The 21,923-nt window shown below is 38.8% G+C and overlaps 1 protein-coding gene across 2 annotated transcripts; it reads right to left on the reverse strand.

Moving 5' to 3' along the window:
* Positions 1–385: 385 nt before the first annotated feature.
* Positions 386–21,914, reverse strand: LOC311625906 (nephrocan-like; the record flags this gene model as incomplete). Of its 2 annotated transcripts, XM_084890586.1 has the most annotated exons (4): positions 386–1,695; positions 3,914–4,815; positions 13,191–13,338; positions 21,709–21,914. In XM_084890586.1, 2 exons carry the CDS (start codon positions 4,795–4,797, stop codon positions 1,248–1,250), a joined length of 1,332 nt encoding a protein of 443 aa, XP_084746712.1. In that variant the 3' UTR covers positions 386–1,247. The 2 variants fall into 2 exon arrangements, with proteins under 2 accessions (XP_084746712.1, XP_084746711.1); XM_084890585.1 differs by lacking the exon at positions 21,709–21,914 and having other exon boundaries at positions 13,191–13,379.
* Between the last annotated feature and the right edge of the window lie 9 nt (positions 21,915–21,923).

Raw genomic sequence — 21,923 nt, forward strand, 5'->3', positions numbered from 1 at the left:
CTATTCCCTAGCTTTCTAAGCTTTCTAAGCAATTCTTTCTTCCTTAAATCAGTCAAGTCAGATTTTTTTAATCCTCACACTAGGACATGTTTGTGTGTGTTTTTTAGAGTGAGGAAGGAGAAGAAAAAGAGAGAGAGATCAGTTGCCTCCCATATGCACCTCAACCGGGGATTTAACCCACAACCTAGGTATGTATCCTGTCCAGGAATGGAACCCACAACCTTTTGGTATATGGGATGATGCTTCAAGCAACTGAGCCACCTGGCCAAGTCAGTTTTTTGTTTTGTTTTGTTGGTTTTATATATATATATATATATATATATATATATATATATATATATATTATTATTATTACAGTATTATTATTTCAGAGAGAGGAAGATGAGAGGGATAGAAACATCAATGATGAGAGAGAATCATTGATTGGCCACCACCCACATGCCCTCAACTGGGGACTGAGTCTGCAACCTGGGCAGGTGCCCTGACCAGGAATCAAACAGTGACCTCCTTGTTTATGGGTTGATGCTCAACCACTGAGCTACACCGGCCGGGCTCACAGTCAGTTTTTACTGCTTACAACCAACATTCTGTTGTGTAGGTCTATATGCCTATTTGCCTGTACCAGCTTCATGTACAAAACCACCATTTTTAATTTGATAAAATAGACTACTTGCAGGAAGTTAGCCAGATGGCCATTTTATTTGGCATTGTTATTTGCCTAGGTTTTAGTATAAAACACAAAGAAATTACTTTTCACACAGAAGGAACCTTACAACTTCTCACTGTTTGCTCCTTTCTACGTTCCTCTCCCACCTCATCTTTATCTTAACCCTCCTTTCATTCTTCAAAAAAGAAAAACTAACAAAAAGAGCCTGGTATAGCTAAATGCATAGTATATTTCTCCTTACAAGATTGAACATTAAAAGCTGTTTCTGGAACACAGAGAATGCTTAGGGCAGGGAAACTACTCTAAATGATCCAAGAATGCAGGACACATGTCATATATGCACGTGTGAGAACCCACAGAGTGTACAACACCATGCGTGAACCCCACTGTGCAGTGTGTCCGTGCAGGTTCATCGACTAATACATGTGTCCCTCTGGTGGGGGAGGCAGGTCATGTATGGGAGATCTCTCTGCCTTCTTCTCAATTTCACTGCGAACCTAAAACTGCTCTAAAAACAAAGTCTATTAAAAAAAAAAAAAAGGAACAAAACCTTTTTCTAAACTGTAAACTAAGTTCACACTTAATCGATTTCATAATCATAATAATCATCATCCACGTTGATTCTGACGCTGGGGTGCTCTTCCGGTTTTGACTTCTTTTTGGTCTCCTTGCTCTTCTCGGCCAGACGTAGGTGCGGCTCGCACTGCCTCATGATCTTCTTGGAAGACATCCAGCTCTCCCCTTGCCTCTCGGCTGGCGCTGCACACTGTCCGCCCCTCACGTCGGTTCCCTTGGCCTTCAGGACCTCCCTGGCTCTCAGGAGACTGCAGGTGCAGTTCCACGGGTTTCCGTCCAGATACAGGTGCCTGAGGCGAGGCAGCCCCTCCAGGGCTTTGAGGTCCAGGGCTGAGATCTTGTTGTTCCTGAGGTTTAGAACCTGAAGCTGCTTTAGGTCCTTGAGCTCCCTCTCAGCGATATCCTGGATGGCATTGCCTTTCAGGTCCAGTCTAGCCAAGGTCCCAGGGAGCCTGCGAGAGCATGGAAATAGGATGGGAGGGAAGGTCACAGCCATTATTCCCCAACTGCAAAGAAATTCAGATTGAGCAACCCCTGCCTTGTCTGTAGTTCTGTCCCTTCTGAAGCTAGAAGACAAACTTTATTTTAAAAAAGTGATTTTAAGTGTAAACTGCAGTGTTATCTATAGGTCTTTAAGCCTTCCTCATAAGTCTTGTTTTCTAAACCTCTAGTTTTTTCTGGTTCACAGTCATAAAGTTCTTTAATATTTTTTTTTTCTTATGAAATGGGCTCACAACCCTCCAAGGCTATGGTAAGAAAATAAATAAATTGGTAAGAAAAATACTAAGTTCCCAATATTTTAGTTGAAAGGGGCCATGAATCAATCATTTATAGAAATAGTCCCACCAGCATGACTCAGTGGTTGAGTATTGACCTATGAACCAGGAGGTCATGGTTCGATTCTGGTCAAGGCACATGCCCAGGCTGTGGGCTCTATCCCTAGTGTAGGGCATGCAGGAGGCAGCCGATTAATGATTCTCTCTCATCATTGATGTTTCTATTTCTCTCTCCCTGCCTCTCTGAAATCAATAAACATATATTAAAAAATAATTTATATAAGTAAAACAATATTCCTCCCTTTACAAGTTTGCTGTAAGAAACACCAGACATACTAGTATATGAATTCATGGGTAATCTTAGTCAGCAATTATTAATTTTAGGTATCATTTCTGCCTCAATTATTATATTGAGGCAAATGTGGTAGATATTTTAATATATGAATACCTAAAACCATGTACCATTACACTTGATGAAATGTAGAATGGAAGATGGCAGACAAAAGAAGGGATGTGTGAAAATAGTTTGTGATGTAAGTAGGTTGCATGTGTTTACAGTTTATTTAGAGAAATCTAAACTTTAAAATGTTACTTTGTATATGAATAAGGAGCAAATAAAAAAGAAAGGTGTCTTGCTTAAAGTTCATAAATAAAAGTTTTTTTTTAATTTAAGTATAAGAAATAGATATTATTGTGTTTCTAATTCCTATGGGAGGAGGAATACTACAGAGAAAATTTCTGAGTCATTTCCACTTTTTAATTCAAAGAAAAGGCAGGGAGTGTGGGTGGGGTGGTGATGAGGAATTTAAAAACTACAAGAACTTTGCCCGAATTGCTGGCTACATTCTTTGATCAAGAAGACAGTTATGTTGCTTAATCTAAACCCCATAGGAAAAGCCCATTCCCATCTCATGTTACTTGCTCCACTGTCCGTTCATTCTTAACCCTGGCTACACATTAAATTCATTTGGGAACTGTTTAAAAATGCTGACATCTGGGCCCTAACACTGGGTGTCTGATTGAATTGGTTTGAAGTCAGGTCGGGATATCAATATATATTTTTATATATGAATAGATTTCAATTAGAAAAGTCACTTTTTGATGCATTGTTTTGGGTACAAATAGCATACTATATAATTTAAAAATCTCTTTTTTTAAATAAAAAAAAGTTAACATTTGTACATATCAAAGATAAGTTTTCCTTTTGCCATTAGTAAGAAAAAATATTATAACTAACAATGAAAATAAGTAAATGGAATGTCATAGGATTCTATAGAGGCCAGAGCTAGTATATTAGTAGAAATTTAATAATGATATTAAGTAGGGCAAGAAAGTCTTTTGTTTTGTTTTTCAATAATGTGCTAAAAGGAAAAAGAACCCACTGGTAGGCACATATAAAAAACATTATGATATCTTTTTATAAAAAAATAATAGTGCTTTATTCTTCTACTGCTTTTTTTTTTAAATCTACTTCAAATGCAGAACATAGGATAAAGCTTAAATAAATAGGACCAATCATGTGAATATGTACATTAGTTATAGATTATGACTGGTTTGGGGGAACAGGTACAGTGGTTGGGTATAGTGGGAGGAATATTTGGAAAGAAAAATTAAGTGTCAAAGTATGAGGGTGAGAGAGAACGAGAGAGAGAGAGAGAGAGAGAGAAAGAGAGAGAGAGAGAGAGAGAGAGAGGGAGAGAGAGAGAGAGAGAGAGAGAGAGAGAGAGAGAATTCAGTTTGCGGGCTGGAGATTCCACACCCTTGTTGAAATCTCCACCCCTAAAGGCTTGGATAGGCTTGATCTAATAATTTATGTTTGCTCTAATTGGTGTTCTTGCTTCTACATCGTCGGAGAACGTTTATAGTGGTAACCACGGATGGTAAAGTCACTCACCTGAGAGGTATAGACAACAGCAGGTTCTGCTCCAGGGCCAGGTTGGAGAGCTGGGAACACCTCTGCAGGGCACCAGCTTCAAACAAGCTGACGATGTTGTTGTCCAGAAACAAATGTTTCAGGTCCCGGAGGTCCTGGAAGTCTTGCACCGTAACTCTCTGAATCAGGTTATTGCTAATATCGAGCTTCTGTAGCCTGGCTGGCAGTCTGAGGGGCAACGTTTGGAGCTGGTTTTGGGACAACTCCAGAGTGGTTAAATTGGCAAGGAGCTGCGCCCCTTCAATGGAAGAGAGTGAGTTTTCTGACAGGTAAAGATGGGACAGGTTTTCCAAGTGTTTCATATCTCGAAACCTCACCACTTTGAGCTGGTTTCTCTCTATCTTTAAAGAGAGCAAGGATTTGGGCAAAGTGCTAGGGATTTTAGTCAGGAAGTTACCACTGAAACTGAGGAACTGCAAAGACTGAAGAGAAGTGAAGAAGTTAGCTGGTATAATATGCAGTTTATTATTCTCCAGACTCATGTGTTTCAGAAGGGGAAGTGCCAGGGGTCCAGTTATAGACTCGATGGTATTGCCATCCAACATCAAACTTTGCAAACTGGCAAGGGAGGAGAGCATGCTGGGAGAGACGGCAGAGATCAGGTTGTTTTTAAGTTCAAGGGTTTTTAACTTCTTCAGTCCTTCAAAATCAGATCCGTGTAGGACATATATGGAATTATCGTTTAGTTTTAACACTTCAAGATTGCCTGGAAGAGCACGGGGGACTCGTCTGAGCTTATTTTTCCAGAGTTCCAAGGTCTTCAAGGTGCTCAGAGTTTTGAAAGTATCGTTTTCTACTGATTCTGTTCCACTGGCCAGAAGAATAAAATCTTCCAGAGCCAACATTCGGGTGAAGTTAGATAGCTAAAAAAAAAAAAAAAAAAAAAAAAAAAAAAAAAAAAAAAGGCAGAAGCAGGGAGGGGGGACACAAACAGTAAACTAAGATTAATGTGGGGGAAAAACACACCATTTGTACTATCACTCAATACTAATGATAGTCAAAAACTACAATCCTGACTATTTATGATTCCTAACACTGAAGATAGCAAAAATATTTTATGCACTTTCACACACTGTAGTTAGATATAAAATATTAGCCAATTTTTGCTGTATGTTCTCTGACCCAGCAAGTTTACTTCTAGGCAGGAAAAATTTATCAATTGCACAATGATTTATGGGATAAAATGTTCTTTGTTGCATCATCTTATAATAACTAAAAATAATTCTTCACCAAATAGCTGCTAACTCTAGGGATTAAGATTGCTAGGGATTTTCACTATCTACATTTTGTATTGTTTGAATTTTTTAAATTATAAATTACCTTTGAAGCATTAAAAGTAAAAATTTAAAAGTCCCAAATACTGCTATCCCCAGGATGGACCAATCATAGAAATATTTTCAACTATATTATATTAGAAGCCCAGTGCATGGATTCGTGCACTGGTGGGGTCCTTGGCCTGGCCTGCAGATATACCTCAAGGGGTCTTAGATTGCAAGAGGGCACAGATCAGCCTAGGGAACTCACTGGTGCACAATCAGAGCCGGGGAGGATCTGTGGAGGGGCTCCAGGGCGTGTCTGGCCCATCTCAACCAATCCCAATGGGCCAGACCCCAGCAGCAAGCTAACCTATTGGTCGGAGCATCTGCCCCTGGTGGTCAGTGTGCATTATAGCTACTGGCCAAATGGTTGAACAGTTGTTTTGGCTTGTACATAGAGAGATTTTGGAAACTAGCTTCCTGCTCTATATCTCCCAAGTTCACTTCACTGATAAATAAGATCAATGAAGAAACAAACAGGATACATGTGTCTTCATCTTTATAGAGCAAAAGTACATTCATGCATATATCGTCAACCTCTCCTAGATTTGAGAAAGTACCAAAATCTGATATACTTGGTCCATGATTTGCAAATTCAAATACTTCTATCTTTCTACATGTTCCATAAACTTCCTAGTTTGACATCCACCTTTTTTTGTGGGATGATGGGTTCCTTGGTATTTGGTTCTCTGAGTAAGATCATGTTTAGGTAGAAAGAGAAATCGTTTTAGGTTTTCTTCAGCTTGATAAATTTTGCAGCATGTTCAATCTGCTTAAGAATTCAATTAAAGTGGAACTTTCAATGCAAATTTTATGTCTTACTACCCACAGTTTCTAAATGTTTGATTTCATTATGCAGTTGAGTCCTTTTATAATACCAATGCACAATTAACGTCTTTAAATTGGGTTAATTTTGCATCCCCTCTATACTAATAAAAGGGTAACGTGCTAATTAGATCAGACGTCCTTCTGGACAAAGCCACAGTGGAGGGGCCAAGGTAGAGGCAGTTAAGGATGATCAGGCTGGCAGGAGAGAGCAGTTAGGGGGTTCAGGTCGACAGGAGAGAGTAGTTAGGATGATCAGGCCGGTAGGAGAGAGCACTTAGGGGGATCAGGCAAGCAGAGGCAGTTAGGGGAAATCAGGCAGGCAGGGGAGCAGTTAGGAGTCAGTGGTCCTGGGTTTCAAGAGGGGTCCCAGATTGGAGAGGGTACAGGCCTGGCTGAAGGATCCCCTCACCCCTCAACCTCCCCATGCATTAATTTCATGCACCAGACCTCTAGTGTTTATTATAAGCACCTAAATTCTGGGAAGACATGTGATGTGAATTATGGTAAAGTATATATTGAAAAATATTTTAATATGATACTCTATTAGAAGAATCTCATGTCATAATTTCCATAAACAGATGTTTTTAATCTTAACAGTTTTGGCAGCTGCCTTTAGTTACATATTGCTGCTAATATTTGATATTTTCCTACTGATTAATCAATTGCATTGATTAGTCCTAATCCCAATAGTAATAGCGATTTTTTTTCTAATCCTCACCCAAGGATATTTTTCCATTGGTTTTACAAAGAGTGGAAGAGAGAGGGAAAGACAGAGAGAAATATGAATGTGAGAGAAACACAACAATTGGTTGCCTTCTGCACGAGCCCCAACCAGGGCCCAAGCCGGGGAGGAGCCTGCAACTGACCAGAATGGAACCGGACCCTTCAGTCTGCAGGCCGACAGTCTATCCACTGAGCTAAACCAGCTAGGGCACAAATTTTTCTTATATTTGTAGAATATCTACAAGTATGAAGTGCTTTTTTAATGTTATTATTAAGTCTCTTAATAACCCTGCAAGCTTACTGGCTTTTAGATGAGAAAATGAAGAAGTTATTAAGTGAAAACAAAACAAAACACAACAAAAAAGAAAGTTAATAAGTGAAAGAGTTGAGAATTTCATCAAGCTCTATTGGACTGCAAAGATCTTTTTTCCTCAGCTCACCATTTTCTAATACGTTTTTCTATTGCATTTGGTCTACAACTAATGTTTTTAGAAAAAATACTCAAGATCTGGACACAAACCATAGAGTTTTAGAGAAGCAGAGATCTTTGAGATTAGGTAATCCAAACGTCTCATTTGAAAGGCCAAAAATAAATAAAAAATTAAATGACTGCCAAAAACTCGGTGTTTTTAAATCTGTTCTCCATTCTGAAGTGTCCTTTTCCAGGCTTTTCTTTCATTAAGAGTCAGAAATGACTCTAGACACAGGTCTTTACTTCTTGGACTGTTGAGCTCCCCAAAGAACTTGGTGTTACTCATACATTCCGTTTCTATTTCAGTGGCCACCAGCCCTAAAAGATTGCTGACGAGGCAGCGTCAGTGCTGACATGGATCTGAATGGGGAATATATTTGGGGAGGAGACAAAGTGTGGTGTCAGAGCTTCAATTTGTCAATTGTCTTGATTTTTCTTTGTACATATGTGCACTGGTCTAGCTAGTAAATGTAGTATTTTGAACTGAATCCAATGGATAGATGTTTTCTTTTAAGCATAGAGAACCTTTTCTTTTTCTTTTTGTCAGAATCAATGCAGATTACTGTTTATTATTAATTAAATACCTGCCATTATTTAAGTTTGCTTATCTTTTAAAAGCCCATTGTTGTAAGCATGATTATTCCCTTTTCACAGACGGAAACTAAACTCAAGAAGGTGAAATAACCTGCCCAAGTATGTCTCACTAACAAGTGGAAGTTGGGCTTTCAAACCAGGTTTATCTAATTACAACAAATGCATTTTTACCCTTAGCCCTTTAGCCGGCACTTAGCTCAAGAACAGAGAGTTCTGGTGGCAGAAGCAGTGAGGAAGACACCCACTGGCTTTCAACTTTTCAGCTGAGTTGGCAAAAGGGAAAAAAATAACTAGGCCATACCTGTGTTTCCATCCCCCGGCCTAAACAGGGCTGTGTGCTCAAGAGATGTGGGAAGAGGTACTTTTGCTCTAGAGCTGACCTGGGTCACTGGTAGTTTTTTCAATGTTGTTTAGAAAACAAGGCAAGTATGGGTTGGTGTTAACCATTAGGTACAGGATTCTTACCTAAGTATAATACCTGCCATTGTAGGTTTACAGTTTAGTGAGCCCAATACATAAATAAATAAAACTTCCAATAAAATATAAAAAGTTTTTAAAAATAAGCAAGGCAAGTAAAATGAAGTGAGGAGAAGGGTACCTTCTGCTGGCTTCCCCCTGAGAGACTTTACTTCTGGTTTCAATTTGGGCCTGGCCCTGTCCATGCATTAGAGGGCTCACAACTTTCTTGGTTTTTTCTAGGTCTAATGTACACACAAAACTGACATACCCTCCCAGGGACCACCTCAGGCATGTGTGAACCAAGCCAGCAAGAAATTCTTAAAACGATGTGGAATGTTTATCTGATCATCAAAGCTACACTTGTTCTCTGTAAACAATTTTAAAATTCTGGAAAATCTAGTGAGGTTATAATTTTTTTCCATAATTCCTTCATTCAGTGATAAATCCTGTTTATATATTTCTTACCCAGGAGAAATTTTAAGTAACTTTTCCCACAAAAGATGTAAAGTCAATCATTTTAATTGACTATCATCATAAAGACAACCCTATTTGTCCTCCAAATGTAAAAGCTAGACATATAAAATTCTTAGAAGAAAATACATTTTCATGACCTTGGGTTTGGTAAAAGCTATTCTAGATATAATACCAAAAGCAAACGTGAACAAGAAAAAATTGATAAATGGGTCTTAATAAAAATTGGAAACTGTGCTTCAAAGGACACCCATCAAGAAAATGAAAAGACAACCCAAAGAATCTGATAAAATTTTCACAAATAATATATTGATGGAAGGTTTGTATTTACCATATATAAAGAACTCTTACAACTAAATAATAAAAAGACAAATAATCCAATTAAAAATGAGCAAAGTGGGGTGGGGAGGAATTGGAGGATAAGAACGCTTGTGTAATTCCTTAATGAATGAAGAAAAAAAATAAAACCAAGGAAATATGAACAGGAAATGTTTAAAAAAATGAGCAAGGGATTCATATAGGTACTTCTCAAAAGAAGATTTACAATGGCCAATAAGCACATGAAAAGATGCTCAACATCCCCAGTCATATGAAGGTCAAACCATAAAGAGATACCACCTGACACTCACCAGGATGGCTATGATTTAAAAAACAAAACAAAAGGTAAGAAATGTTAACAAGAGAAATTGGAACTGTTTTGCCTTGCTGTGGAGATGTAAAATGATGCTGTTCTTCAAAATGTTAAACACAGTTACCGTATGACCCAGAAATTCCATTCCTAGATATACACACAGAAGAAATGAAAACATATGTCCACACAAAAACATGTACATGAATGTTCAAAGCAGCATCATATATAATAGCCAAAAAGAGGAAACAATGAGTGGATAAACAAAATGTGGTATATAAAATGAAATATTATTCAGCCTTTAAAAGGAAGGAAATTCTGACATGTAGTACAACATGGATAAACCTTGAGGACATTAAGTAGAGGTATAGTAGGCAGCTGCCTAAGTTTGAACATTGGAGAAAAGTTATGATAGGAACTCAATGTGGGGAGCCATGATCACATAAAGTGAAGTCACCTAAGGATATTGTGCATAGTAAGGAAAGGGATGGCTGATGATTGAAACTCCCTGGAAAAGCCAAAAACTGAAAGGCAGTAGAGGCAACAAAACCTATAAAAATGGCAGAAAAGAAATATCAGGGAAGAATAATGGGGACTTAAAAGTGTGGAGTCATGGTAGACAAGAATGTGAGAATTTCAGGAAAAAAGAATGAGAGAGAACAGTTTTGGCTGTGGGAGAATAGGTGGAAACCAGACAGTGGTGTATTAAAAATAAACAGAAGATGACGAAGTGGAACCAGTAAGTACAGACTACCCTTTCATAGAGTTTTGCAAATACAGGTAGTCACAGAGGAGACATAGAGTTAAAATATTCTTATTTTTACTGTAATGAAAGGAGCATATTTATAGGCGGGGCCAGGGAGCTAGTAAAGAAAGAGCAATGGAGAATATGGGAGTGGGGAGAATGATGGAGCAAGCTTTGGGGAGAGGTGGGAAAGATGGAATCAAGGGCATGAGAGGGAGATTGCTTTGCAGAAAAGGAGGACATCTCTCTGCAGAAAGAACGTGCAGAATTGGATGGAGACAAGTTAGTACACAGTAAGAATTGAGGGACATCAAGACAAATGGCCTTCGTTTTGTCATGATTTGTCAATAAAATGGGAAGCCAGTCGTTTAGTGAGAATAAGGAGGGCAGAGCTTGAGAAGGAAATCCAAAACTGTAGTTCTGGAAGATGTTAAGGAGATATAGGTAGAACCTGACAAAGAATTGAAATTATATGCGTGACATTGAAGAACCAGATGAAGTTGGAGACCTTAAATTTGTAGTGGTTCTATAAATGAGTTGTGTTTCTAACTACGTGTGTGTGTGTGTGTGTGTGTGTGTGTGTGTGTGTGTGTGTGTGTAAACAGGTTGTGTGAGCCTCTCCAGCAGCACCCAGATGCTCAGGTACAGGAGAATCAAAGGAAAATTATCACCTTAATTTAAAACTGAGGTTTTGCTGGACAAGTCATTGTGGGATGCAAAAGGGAAAGGGGTAGAAAAAGAAAATAACGAATTAATCTAGGAGAACCTGGGTAGATTTAGGGCTAGAAGTCTCCATGAAGTGAAAAGATAAGTGCAAAGTGTGACTGAAAGGAAAGGAGATAAGGAGCAGAGAGACAGTAGGTATGGGAATTTATTGAGTGGAGAAATTACATGGGCAAAGAAGATTATGATATAACTAAGACAGTAGAGTGTTATGGTCAAGTGGAAATGTAGATAGATACTTTTTTATGAGTTCAAGGAAGTATGATAGTAGGCTATTGGACACTGAAGGCACCCGAGAAATTCAGAGTTTAGGGTGGAGAGGAAGACAAGAGCCAGGAGGGAAAGGACCAGGGGCACAGTGTAAGACAGACAGAAGAATAAAGAGTTTTATAGCCTGATGGCAGGCAGCTTCAGAGAAATAGGAATTTTTACAGATAAATAAATAAAATCCCTCTTTTCTTGAAGGCACAAACTGTGATATTTTCATTTTTTATCTATCCCCAATCTCAAACACAACTGAATTATATAAACTAATAATAGAAATATTTTAAATAGTGATATATATACATATATGTATATATTTATGTACATGCTTATAAATGTGTGATATATATGCTTATATTTATATATGTACATATATATATAATTTCTATTGTAATTAATCTGAAGGTCCATTTCAAGGTATTTTTTTCTATGGATGTAGGCATCCTGTTCTATGATTCAAATCAAATAAATTGAATAGACATTGTATTCACCAAATACAGCTGAAATATGGTTACTTAAAACCTAACCGTTTTTACAAGAACAAAGAGAAGTATTATTGCTCAGAGCTTTTTATATCCTTCACAAAACATTTCTGTGTCTCATCAACCTTTCTGCTGGGAACTGTCCTTCCAAGAGACAGTTAAGTGGGCTTCAGACAAGGAAGTGGCAATATTGCTGTTCAATGAGCCTAAACCAATGACAAACGGACTGACTCAATAATTTAATTTAATGAGAGGTGTAATTTAATCTTATTGCCTGCAAAGGAGCAATGCAGGCTTAGTTGACCCTCTAACTCTCAACATCTCAGGTACTCAGAACAAATATTTAAGCAACCTGCCCTTTAACTAGGTGTCTTGCTTAAATGCTTAGACCTAACCAGGTCAGTCTTGCTCTCGGGCATCAGGCACTAAAAGTAAACAGATGGCGATTAAGGCTCAGAATAAATACCAAGCAACATATTATAATCCCTCTGTGTTTATGTGCACCTGCATTAAAAGTTCTTACCCAAATGGAAGGAAGGGGGCGTCTGTTTAAAGACAAAGTATGTTCATCTGCTGACTGCACCTGAATCACACAGAGGCATCTCCTCATCTTGGGATTCGGATGGATGTGGGAGAAGCAGTGAAGGCTCATAGGAGAGCCACAGCGTTTTCCTTCTAAAAGAGGTCTCGGGTCACCTATCTAATCTAGCGTGCTCACTTCATAAAGGCAAAAAGGTGAGGTCCAGACGTTTCTCAACTGCTTGCCTAAGATGCTTGTCTCTCTTGGTGGTGAGCCAAACAGGGAGAGAACCCTAGTCTCTTGATTTCTTTCAAACATTAAAAGTTCCTTTATGTTGTAAAAGTCAGACAAATCTATAGCACTCTTTTCAGTGCCTTCTGAATAAGTAAGCATGGAAGTAACAGTCATAATTAAAAGCAATTTTAATTTCTTCCGTAGAGGTTTTCACAAAGATGCTTATGCTTAGTTGGAAGAGAGGTCTGTATGAATAATTCTCATATGCTGGGTTCATCTTCATAGTCTTATAATGATCTTAGTATTATCTGCCTTCTATGGCATAAACAAAACTGTGCCTCTCTCTCCCCCCCAAAAAAGCATTTATTCTTACTCCAGGGAACATAAAGTGGCCGTAGGCTCTCAAACTTTTTGTTAAGAAAGAGCCATTTCTTTACTTTTACTTTGCAACAACATCAGAAAATTGTTTTGAATAAAAACAAATAAAAACATGATTAATTATAGATTCTGTGTTCCTGTTTTGTTTGTTTCTTGTTGTGGTGGTTTTCCTGCTTCCTTAAAAAGTAATATCTGGAGGCATAGTCCCATCTCAGTAGTACAGAGCAAGCTGGTAACTAGTGCAACTACCCAAACCTGCTATGTTCTGATTATTTTTTTGAGTCTCAAGTTTTAACTGTTAAGTTCTGATTACTTCAATTAAGTGAACAATCCCACACTCACCCCTCACTTTGCCATGCAAAATAAAAGTGCAGCCACCGGAGTGTGGAGTGAGTCGTTACCTGGAGGTGTTGGATTTTGCTGTGGCTGATGTAGAGCTTCTTGGTGGTGGAAGGAATGCCTGTGGGCACCTCGGTCAGCCTGTAGCATTGCACCGACTGCACTGAGTCACAGCTGCATCTTCTAGGACAGTGAGCATCGAAACCGTCACTAAGAGAGAGCAGAACGAGGAACACATAAAGCAGATGCATCTTCCAAAACTGGACCTCTCGGGTAGCAAGCAGGCGTTTAGGTGATGTCTCACTCTTTATACCATGAAATCTGATAATAGAATCTTATGAATGTGTACTCTGTCAATGTAAGAAGACAGGAAAGAAAAATTCTCATTTTGCCTGGGTTAAAATGTTAGCAACCATCACAAAGAGGAAGGGCTTACACAATTGATAAGCTGCCTTAATATTTGTAGGTGAGCAAAACCCGATGTTATTTATGGCTTGGAAAGCTAATCTGCAAACACCTCTTTTATCTGTAGTTTCCTTGTTTTGTTAAACGTGACACAAGGGAATTAGTGGGAAAAGACAAAGAGCTGTTTTATAGGGGCTATAAAACCTTTGAGTTTTCTGTGACCCTATATTAAAACCATTTTTGCAGGACTGCGAAGGACAAGTGTTTGCTTCTCACATTAACTAGTATGGGAAAATAGGCAGGTTTTCAATTTAATATGGTTGTTTCGGTAACATTTTATTGCTAGGTACCACGGAGAGATGTTTAGAGCTGCAGATAGCGTGTTCAATTCATCCATCACTTGACCCACTTGGAAAACACCTTTGTTAATAAAAAATATTGTTGACGCAAATGAAAATAAAACATCAACCTGGGTCTCTTATCTTCATCTAATTTTAATAATGGAAGAATATGCCTCTCACTTCTTCAGAGGAACTTGGTTGTGAGACCTGACTGGAGAGGGAAAACATCCCTGGTCCTGGGCACTCCTTGGTTGTGGCTTTTGTCTTGCCATGCTCATCCCTGCTATGGCATTCAAAAGCATCTGTCATACTATCAACAATAAAAAAATATTCAAAAATCAAAAACAATATTAAAAAATATATATTCATAACCCATGGACATCCAAAGGTGGGAGTCAGGGTCTGAGTGGAGGTGAGCAAAGAGGGGGAGTGAAAGGGGGATCATCTGTAATAATGTCAACAATAAAACTAAAATTTTAAAAATAAAAGCACTTTAAGCAAAAAGTAATATCAAAAAGCCCTGTCCCCCAAAGTGGAAGACCTAAAATGTCCCATGCTGGTGGACCACAGCAGCGTGCTCTCAAGAAATTCTTTCTAAATGAAAAGCTTCTCTGACCTCCTCTTCAACCCTTCCTCTCTTTGTCACAGTTTCATTTTGAAGCTAAACGTTACTTTGATCTAATAATCAGTTTATTCTGTTTCCAGAGGAAGGATTTCTGTGTGCTTTTCCCAACAGGCTTTTCTACCCACCCACCCCCCATATTGGTTTTCCTCTGTTTTCTTTTCTTTCACTCTCAGAGATAAGGAGTGATAAGATTTCTTTTCTTATCTGTCAATATTCTGCTTTTCAACAAACTTTATGACTTATTTCTCTTGCCTAATAATAGAATTATCTTTTTAATTTTTAGATTTTTCAAAGAGCAAAATGATGTGCAATTAAAAGAAATTTGGGGGAAAAAGACAAGGAAGGGGAAAAATCCAAATCAAACTTTTTTCCAGTCTCTTTTCTCTGCTCGGATTTTGAAACAGCAAAGATAAATACTAATTGAACACTTTGATTCCTGTGTTGCTAAAAACGTAATTCATATTTAGTTATTTGAAACAAAATGCCTGCAAAATCCTAACTTCTCAGCTGCCATCAACAACAGCTAATTATTTTGTTCTGCAGCATAGCAATGACTTCCATTTTCAATCTTCTGATGGTGGCCACAGGATTCTCTCTTCTTTAATTAAGCCCTGAAATTACACTGTATACAACATATATTTTTCCTTCTTTTTCATGGTATTTATATAGCTTTCCTGTAATTTTGGCATTATCTGTAACACACCACTATTTTAAGCTGTGAATAGTTTTATCGGGTTGTAAACAGATGCGACTTTATATTATGCAATTTTGACTATCATAATATTTTTTCCATATTATTTCATAACCTCCATAAATATAACTTAAAAAATGTTTAACCTTCCATTAAGAGTATTGTCTTAACTTGATTAACTGCTTTCTGAGTGTGGGATTTCTAGGTTATCTCCTGATTTTACCATTATAAGTATAAGTAACTTTGATCATAAAAAGTTTGAGAATGTCTTGAAAAAGAAAAGATCCGTCTGCTCCCCAGGCTGCACTTGTTTATTTAGGATCAAGCTGAGAAGTCAACTTCTTCTCATCAGGTAGCAGGCAAAGTCTTGTTGATACTGTAAACTGCAGGGAAAGTATGGTACAAAAATAGAACCTGAATGTTTAAAGGACATGCATGCTTTGTTGTACCTGCTCTGGAGTGTGTTGTGCTAGGAAGCAGCCACAAAAGCTGCCACCATGGCTCAGCTTCTGGTTTACTTCCTGCTGACTTTTGGAGTTTTCACATATTTACTAAAGGGTCATGAGTATAAAGTTCCTTACCTTTGGGTTGGGTTTTTAGCTCTTGAACTTATGGGTCCCTAGGCTGAGTGTGAGGCATACTGATCTTTTCTCTAAAGAAGACCTAACAAGACCTTACAGGGGTCTTCAAACTACGGCCCGCGGCCACATGCAGCCCCCAGGGGAGTCTGATCCTGCCCGCCAGGTTTTTTGGGCAGTGAGCGCAGCCGAGGTGTTACAGTAGGAATTAGTAGTTCATATAGTCCGGCCCTCCAGCTCTCTGAGGGACCGTGATCTGGCCCCCACTTTAAAAAGTTTGAGGACCCCTCACATGGCTTCTCTGGGTCAGGAGAAACTGAGTAAAGGACCATGGGTGTCTTTCTCACATAGGGAAAATTAGCGACTCACCCAGAAACTCTGCTCAAAATACAGGCCAGAATCTAGGTTTAGTCTTTCAGCACAAGAGAAATTGCAATCTCAAAAAATAGGCCCTACATTTGAATTTGGATTGAATTAGACGTATGTCTTTGTTCATATTCTCAAACCAGGATTCTTCCTGATTTGCTTTCTTCTCTTTATTCCTATAACCCAGTGGTTCTCAACCAGAGGCAATAACGACAACAAATGGTTGGGGGTGGTTGGGTAGACAGTGCTACTGGCATGTAGGGGGTAATAGCTAGGGATGCTACTCAACACCCTACAATGCACAAGACAGCCCCCACAACAAAGAATTATGAAGTCCAATGTCAATAGCACAGTTGTTAAGAAACCCTGCAAAAAAACATAAATGTGTACCTCTATTCTGTGTTATTAAAAGCAAAGGGCAAGTTTCCACTACAGGGAAGAAAATGAATTCCAGAGAAGAAACTAACTTGCATTCTCCCTCTCTTGTGTATAGAAGCATTGACTTGTGATCCTTATTATAAAACTGATCAATCAAGAGATAAACAGAAGACTGTAAGTTATGAAAACTTCTTTCTGAGATAAATGTTAAAGAATAAAATAATTGGGAATATGATTCTTTTTTTAATTTGTTTGCTCCTAGAGAATGTTGCAAAAGAGCATAAGTTGAAAATAAAACAAAAAATAAAATTTTCTACTACTTACCCTCTTTATACCTAAATTTTTTATTCTATACAATGCAGTTTAAAAATGGGGAAAATACTTCCCATTTTACAGAAAGGAAGAGATGAAATGCACTAAGGCATGTCAAATCTACGGGCAAAAAAAAAAAAAAAAAAAAAGGGTCTCAATAAATGACAGCTTGGGTTATTAGTTACAATCAACTGGGGACCAAACAAATTCTAGTTCCATGCCACTGTGGTGACATGGCTTTTTGTGTAATTGTTCATTATACTTCTGACTTGTTCATTTAGAAGACTATGATATTTCTAATGAGATAATTTAAGTATTCTTTACTTTTTAATATAAATGCAAAGATAAATGTTAGACATGGTCAGAATGCAATTGTTTTGTGTCCCTTCTAGAACTAATTTAGAAGAAATATAAATGACGGAGGCCGAGGGGGAAATCTATGTGTGATCTATCAAGTCTGACAATCTGAGAAACAAGCAGTGACTTGACAGTGGCTAAAAGAGGAAGAATCAATATTAGTAAACTCTGATACCGTTGGTGATAAAGGGGGGCTTTAGCTAATGTTGAACCAGCCTGGAACTGTGGGAAAGGGTATATGAAGAATGTAGATCTGGTAACAATGGAAAGAGGTTACGGTCAGTCTTTGAGGGTATATAAGGGAATAAAAATATAGTAACAGAGATTCAATTTTTTTGTTATGTTTTTGGGTTTTGGTACACCCTGTAAAATGTAGTACCTCATACATTTTAACTATAAAATAGGTAAAATAATTCTTAAATCCTAAATTATAATGGATTTATTAGTCAAGTCAACCAGACAGTTGTTAAACTTTTCTCTTGAGGTTGGGAAAAAATATTTCTTGGCTTTTAAAGAAATATGTATATTTTGGATATTTAACATGTATTTTATAGATATTCCTAAACCCAGAACCAATATAAATATATGTTTAACTGTGCTCTCCAGCTGGTATCAAAGTATGTCTTGAAAAGGGACTGCCTTTAGAAGTTCCTTGGTAGAATGTTGTACGATCCTAATTATTCAACTGACCAGACAAATATTTCTAGCATTCCTACGATATTCTAGGTCCTGTGTTAGGACCTGGGACTCAAAGATCAATGAGACACAGTTATTGCTGCTAAGGATCTCACAGTCTAAGGGACTCCAAGGAAACATACGATAAATGCTACAGCAGGTGTTTGCCGGAAACTGAATGGGGATGGAGTCCATAGCTTTGTGTGAGGAGAAAAAAAGGATTGCTTCCTGGAAAAGGTGTCTGAGCTAATCCCAAACCACTGCATCAAAATTCTAAAGTTTTAGGAACAAGAGAGCAAACAGTTGTTTTGTAAATGTACATGAAAGAGATGATCAGGCCTTCCCTGGTTCGGCTCAGTGGATAGAGGATTGGCCTGTGGACTTGAAAGGTTCGATTCTGGTCAAGAGTACATGCCTGGATTGCTGGCTCCATCCCCAGGGTGGGGTGTGCAGGAGGCAGCCTATCAATGAGCTTCTTTCATCATTGATGTTTCTATCTCTTTCTCCCTCTCCACTTCTCTCTGAAATCAATAAAAATATATTTAAAGAAAATGATCAGGGGAATAAGGCTAATAAATCACTTTGGAATGCCTAAATTTACTTTGTTAGCATGTCTGTCACAAAATTTCAAATTGCTAATAAGTGAATAAATATAACATAAATAAGATATACGAATATGATATATTCCAGAACTTTTCCCACATAGCTCAAATAAAATGGTAGTGAGTGTTTCTCGGTTTTCTCTATTCATCATAGAATTGCTTACTGCGAACAAAAGTACTTAGTATCTTTCCTTTTCCTGGTAGGGATATTGGAGAGTAAATGATACATGTGAAGTTAGTATAGGGCTGGCACTGAGCAGAGTTCAATTAAAGCTAGTCTCCCTCGCCAGTTCAAGGCAGATGGTGTATGTCCCTTTACTACAGTGCCTTTGCAATTAATGTTACTGTAATAAATATTTGAGCTCTAACTTTACAGATAATTACCAGTACCTACCAAAGAAATCTTTGCCATCTTTCCTCTTGCCCATTTTCCTCAGTCCCCACCCTATTTATTCTTCTGGTAAAATTCTGATAAATATACGTTCCTAAGAAAAGACTGTCACATATAAGTTATATTAGAAATGTTTAATCACATATGCATGATTCATGAAACAGTTATTGGAAGTTTCTCCAAGGCAATTTTGAGTAAAAATATCAAGATTTTAATATCTCTTGGAATATAAATCCCATAAGTATTAAGATTACACACCATTCCAAATTCCAGAGTAGGTCAAGATAGAGCAATAAGTGTAGATAGAGCACACTGCCAACAGATGGCAGCACTGGAACATAAAACCCTGCTTTTCACTTAGATGTTAGATTGTGACTCGCAGAAATGCAAAACCCCAATCAAGGTGGGCAAAGATAATGTCTACATAGAGGGCACTAGGAGTATTTGAAATAGCCACACAACACCGAGGTAGCAAGGACATATAGATGTGGTAGCTGCTACATTACACCGTAACGAGAAGGGACGATATGAGATGAGAGTATTCTGAGACACAGAGGGTGTGACTTGTTAAAGACTGTAAACAGAAATAGGGCTGGGTTCCATGATCCTGAAAATGGGAGCACTCCCCAAAAGTCAGAGCAATGGAAACGCATAAACACTAAAAATATATTTCAGGCATACCCACAATATAGCAGGAAGTTGAATATTTTTTTTAAAGAAATGAAATGTGTTTTTAAGTGTAGTCCATATAACTAAAGAGAGCGATAAATAATAGAAATGAGCGCTACAATTACTTTTTGGTAGTATTTTTTGTTTATTAATAGATTTGCATATGGCATAATGGGAAACATTATGTTTTTGAAAAAGCTTTTGACTGGTTACCAATTTATTATATTGTTAACTTACATAAGAAGAAATTTTCCTCGTGCCTCCTGAAGAGGTGTCTAATCACTAAGACTGGAGAAAAAGAAACCTAGATTTAAATCTCATCTCGGTCCATCTTTAGGTGTATGACCTTACCAAGATACTTCAACTCTTTGTAACTCATCTACAAAAAAGTGGTAATAGCTACCTCATAGGCTCTGTGAGGATCAAAGAAGTAAAGCAAACAGCACATGCCTAACACATAGTATGCACTCCATAATTGAAAGCTATTATTACTGTGATTCTAGGTATCTGACCCCCCAATTTTATTTTATTATTTTTTAAATATTATTTTTATTGATTTTTTTATATAGAGGAAGAGGAATAGAGTGTTAGAAACATCAACGAGAGAGAAACATTGATTCAGTTCCTCCTGCACACTCCCTACTGGGATGTGCTGGAAACCAAGGTACATACCCTTGACCAGAATCGAACCTGGGACCCTTCAGTTCATAGGCCGACGCTCTATCTGCTGGGCTAAACCGGTTAGGAGTGTCGCCCCAATTTTGAATTATTTGCCTCCAATTCCTGAAAATGCACTGCTAAGTCATATTATGTATAGAGAAAGTAGCTGTAGTAATGATGTTCTTACAGATACTAAATTTGGAGGGTGATGAAGATACAAATTTTAGTTTTATATTATCTCTGTGTATTAAACGGTATGAAGGCTCAAGGCAAAGATCTCATGGCTAGTGTTGCTTAGTTTAAAATCTGCTGAAGCCAAAGGACTTCCTTGACCAATGCCGACCAGCCTGCCATGCAGTACTGAGAGCAGACTAAAGCTGCCATCTTTTGATCTTTCGTTCTCCGTTGGCATTGCGTTGACAAGGGGAACACAGTGCGGCCTTCAATGGTGATTAGCTGGGAGAGTGGACCATGAAGGGATCACAGAAGGGTCTGCAGTCAGCCGGGAAAATGTTCCCCGTGGGCAATTTATTAGAGACAGTTCCTACCAGCCCACTCTGTTCCGACGGCGATTCCTTTGGTTTCCAAGGCTGGGCTCCTCTTGAGGTTGGAAGGGGGCTGAACGTGCGTAGGAGGGGCGGTCAAGACCAGTTGATAAACGCTCCCCAAGGCACTGACTGCAAATTTCAAATTAAAGCTGTAGCTCTGAGGGTTAGACTCACCAGCCGGTGGGTTCTGCTTGAGAGAGGATCGTGTCTCATTTATCTTTGTGTCCCCAATGCCTCACCATGGTTCTGCACTTAATATATTTATGGATGCATGGCTCGTTATAACTTTGTTTTTCTGAAATGTCATGGGTGGAAACACTGGCACCATTTCTGAAATAAATGTACTTTAAAAAAAATATATATTTTTTATTGATTTTTTTTACAGAGGAAGGGAGAGGGATAGAAAGTTAGAAACATCGATGAAGAGTAACATCGATCAGCTGCCTCCTGCACACCCCCTATTGGGGATGTGCCCGCTACCAAGGCCCATGCCCTTGCCCGGAATCGAACCGGGGACCCTTGAGTCCGCAGGCCGACGCTCTATCCACTGAGCCAAACCGGCTTTGGCTGAAATAAATGCACTTTTTAAAGTAGATGCTTTGGAAACGATGGAGTCATAAGGAATACCAAGGGCCAAGCACTGAAGCTCAGCCTTTTACCTTATTCCTGAGAGAAGTGAATTTTGAAAACTGAGGCTTCCAGGTTAGAGAAGACAGCTAAGATGGCACAGCTCATAATTTGCAAGATTTAAGACTTGAACCCAAGTCCGCCTCTTTCTCGCAAGGCCAGTCTCTTATTAATTCAGCCAATCCTGCTCAGCCGCGGCCCTTCCACGTGCAGTTCCAGTTTGCACCCCGGAAGCTGGGACTTGGTTTCCCCAGAAGAGCCGGTGCATCCGGCCGCCGCACCCCAAGCAGGAACTGGGTGTTCCAGGTAAAACGTGGCCACTGCGCATGCTCACAGCGCCCTCCTTCCCGCTGACCTCCTGGCCCCGAGACGTCACCGCTGCCTCTTTCCTGGGCCAGTTCAGGTCGGCCCGCCCACCGTGAAGTCAGCCGAGCCGAAGCCGGTCCTCTCTGAGACGTGGACGCCCTGCCCTTCCTTGGGTCTTCCAACTTGGAAGCCAGCATCATGCTCCCGTTTCCCGCGGCATTCAGGCAGGAGCTTGCCAGTAGTCAAAATGGCCGCCGACGGCCG

This window comes from Pipistrellus hanaki, assembly GCF_964339955.1.
Source record: "Pipistrellus hanaki genome assembly, chromosome: 7".
Taxonomy (NCBI): Eukaryota; Metazoa; Chordata; class Mammalia; order Chiroptera; family Vespertilionidae; genus Pipistrellus; species Pipistrellus hanaki.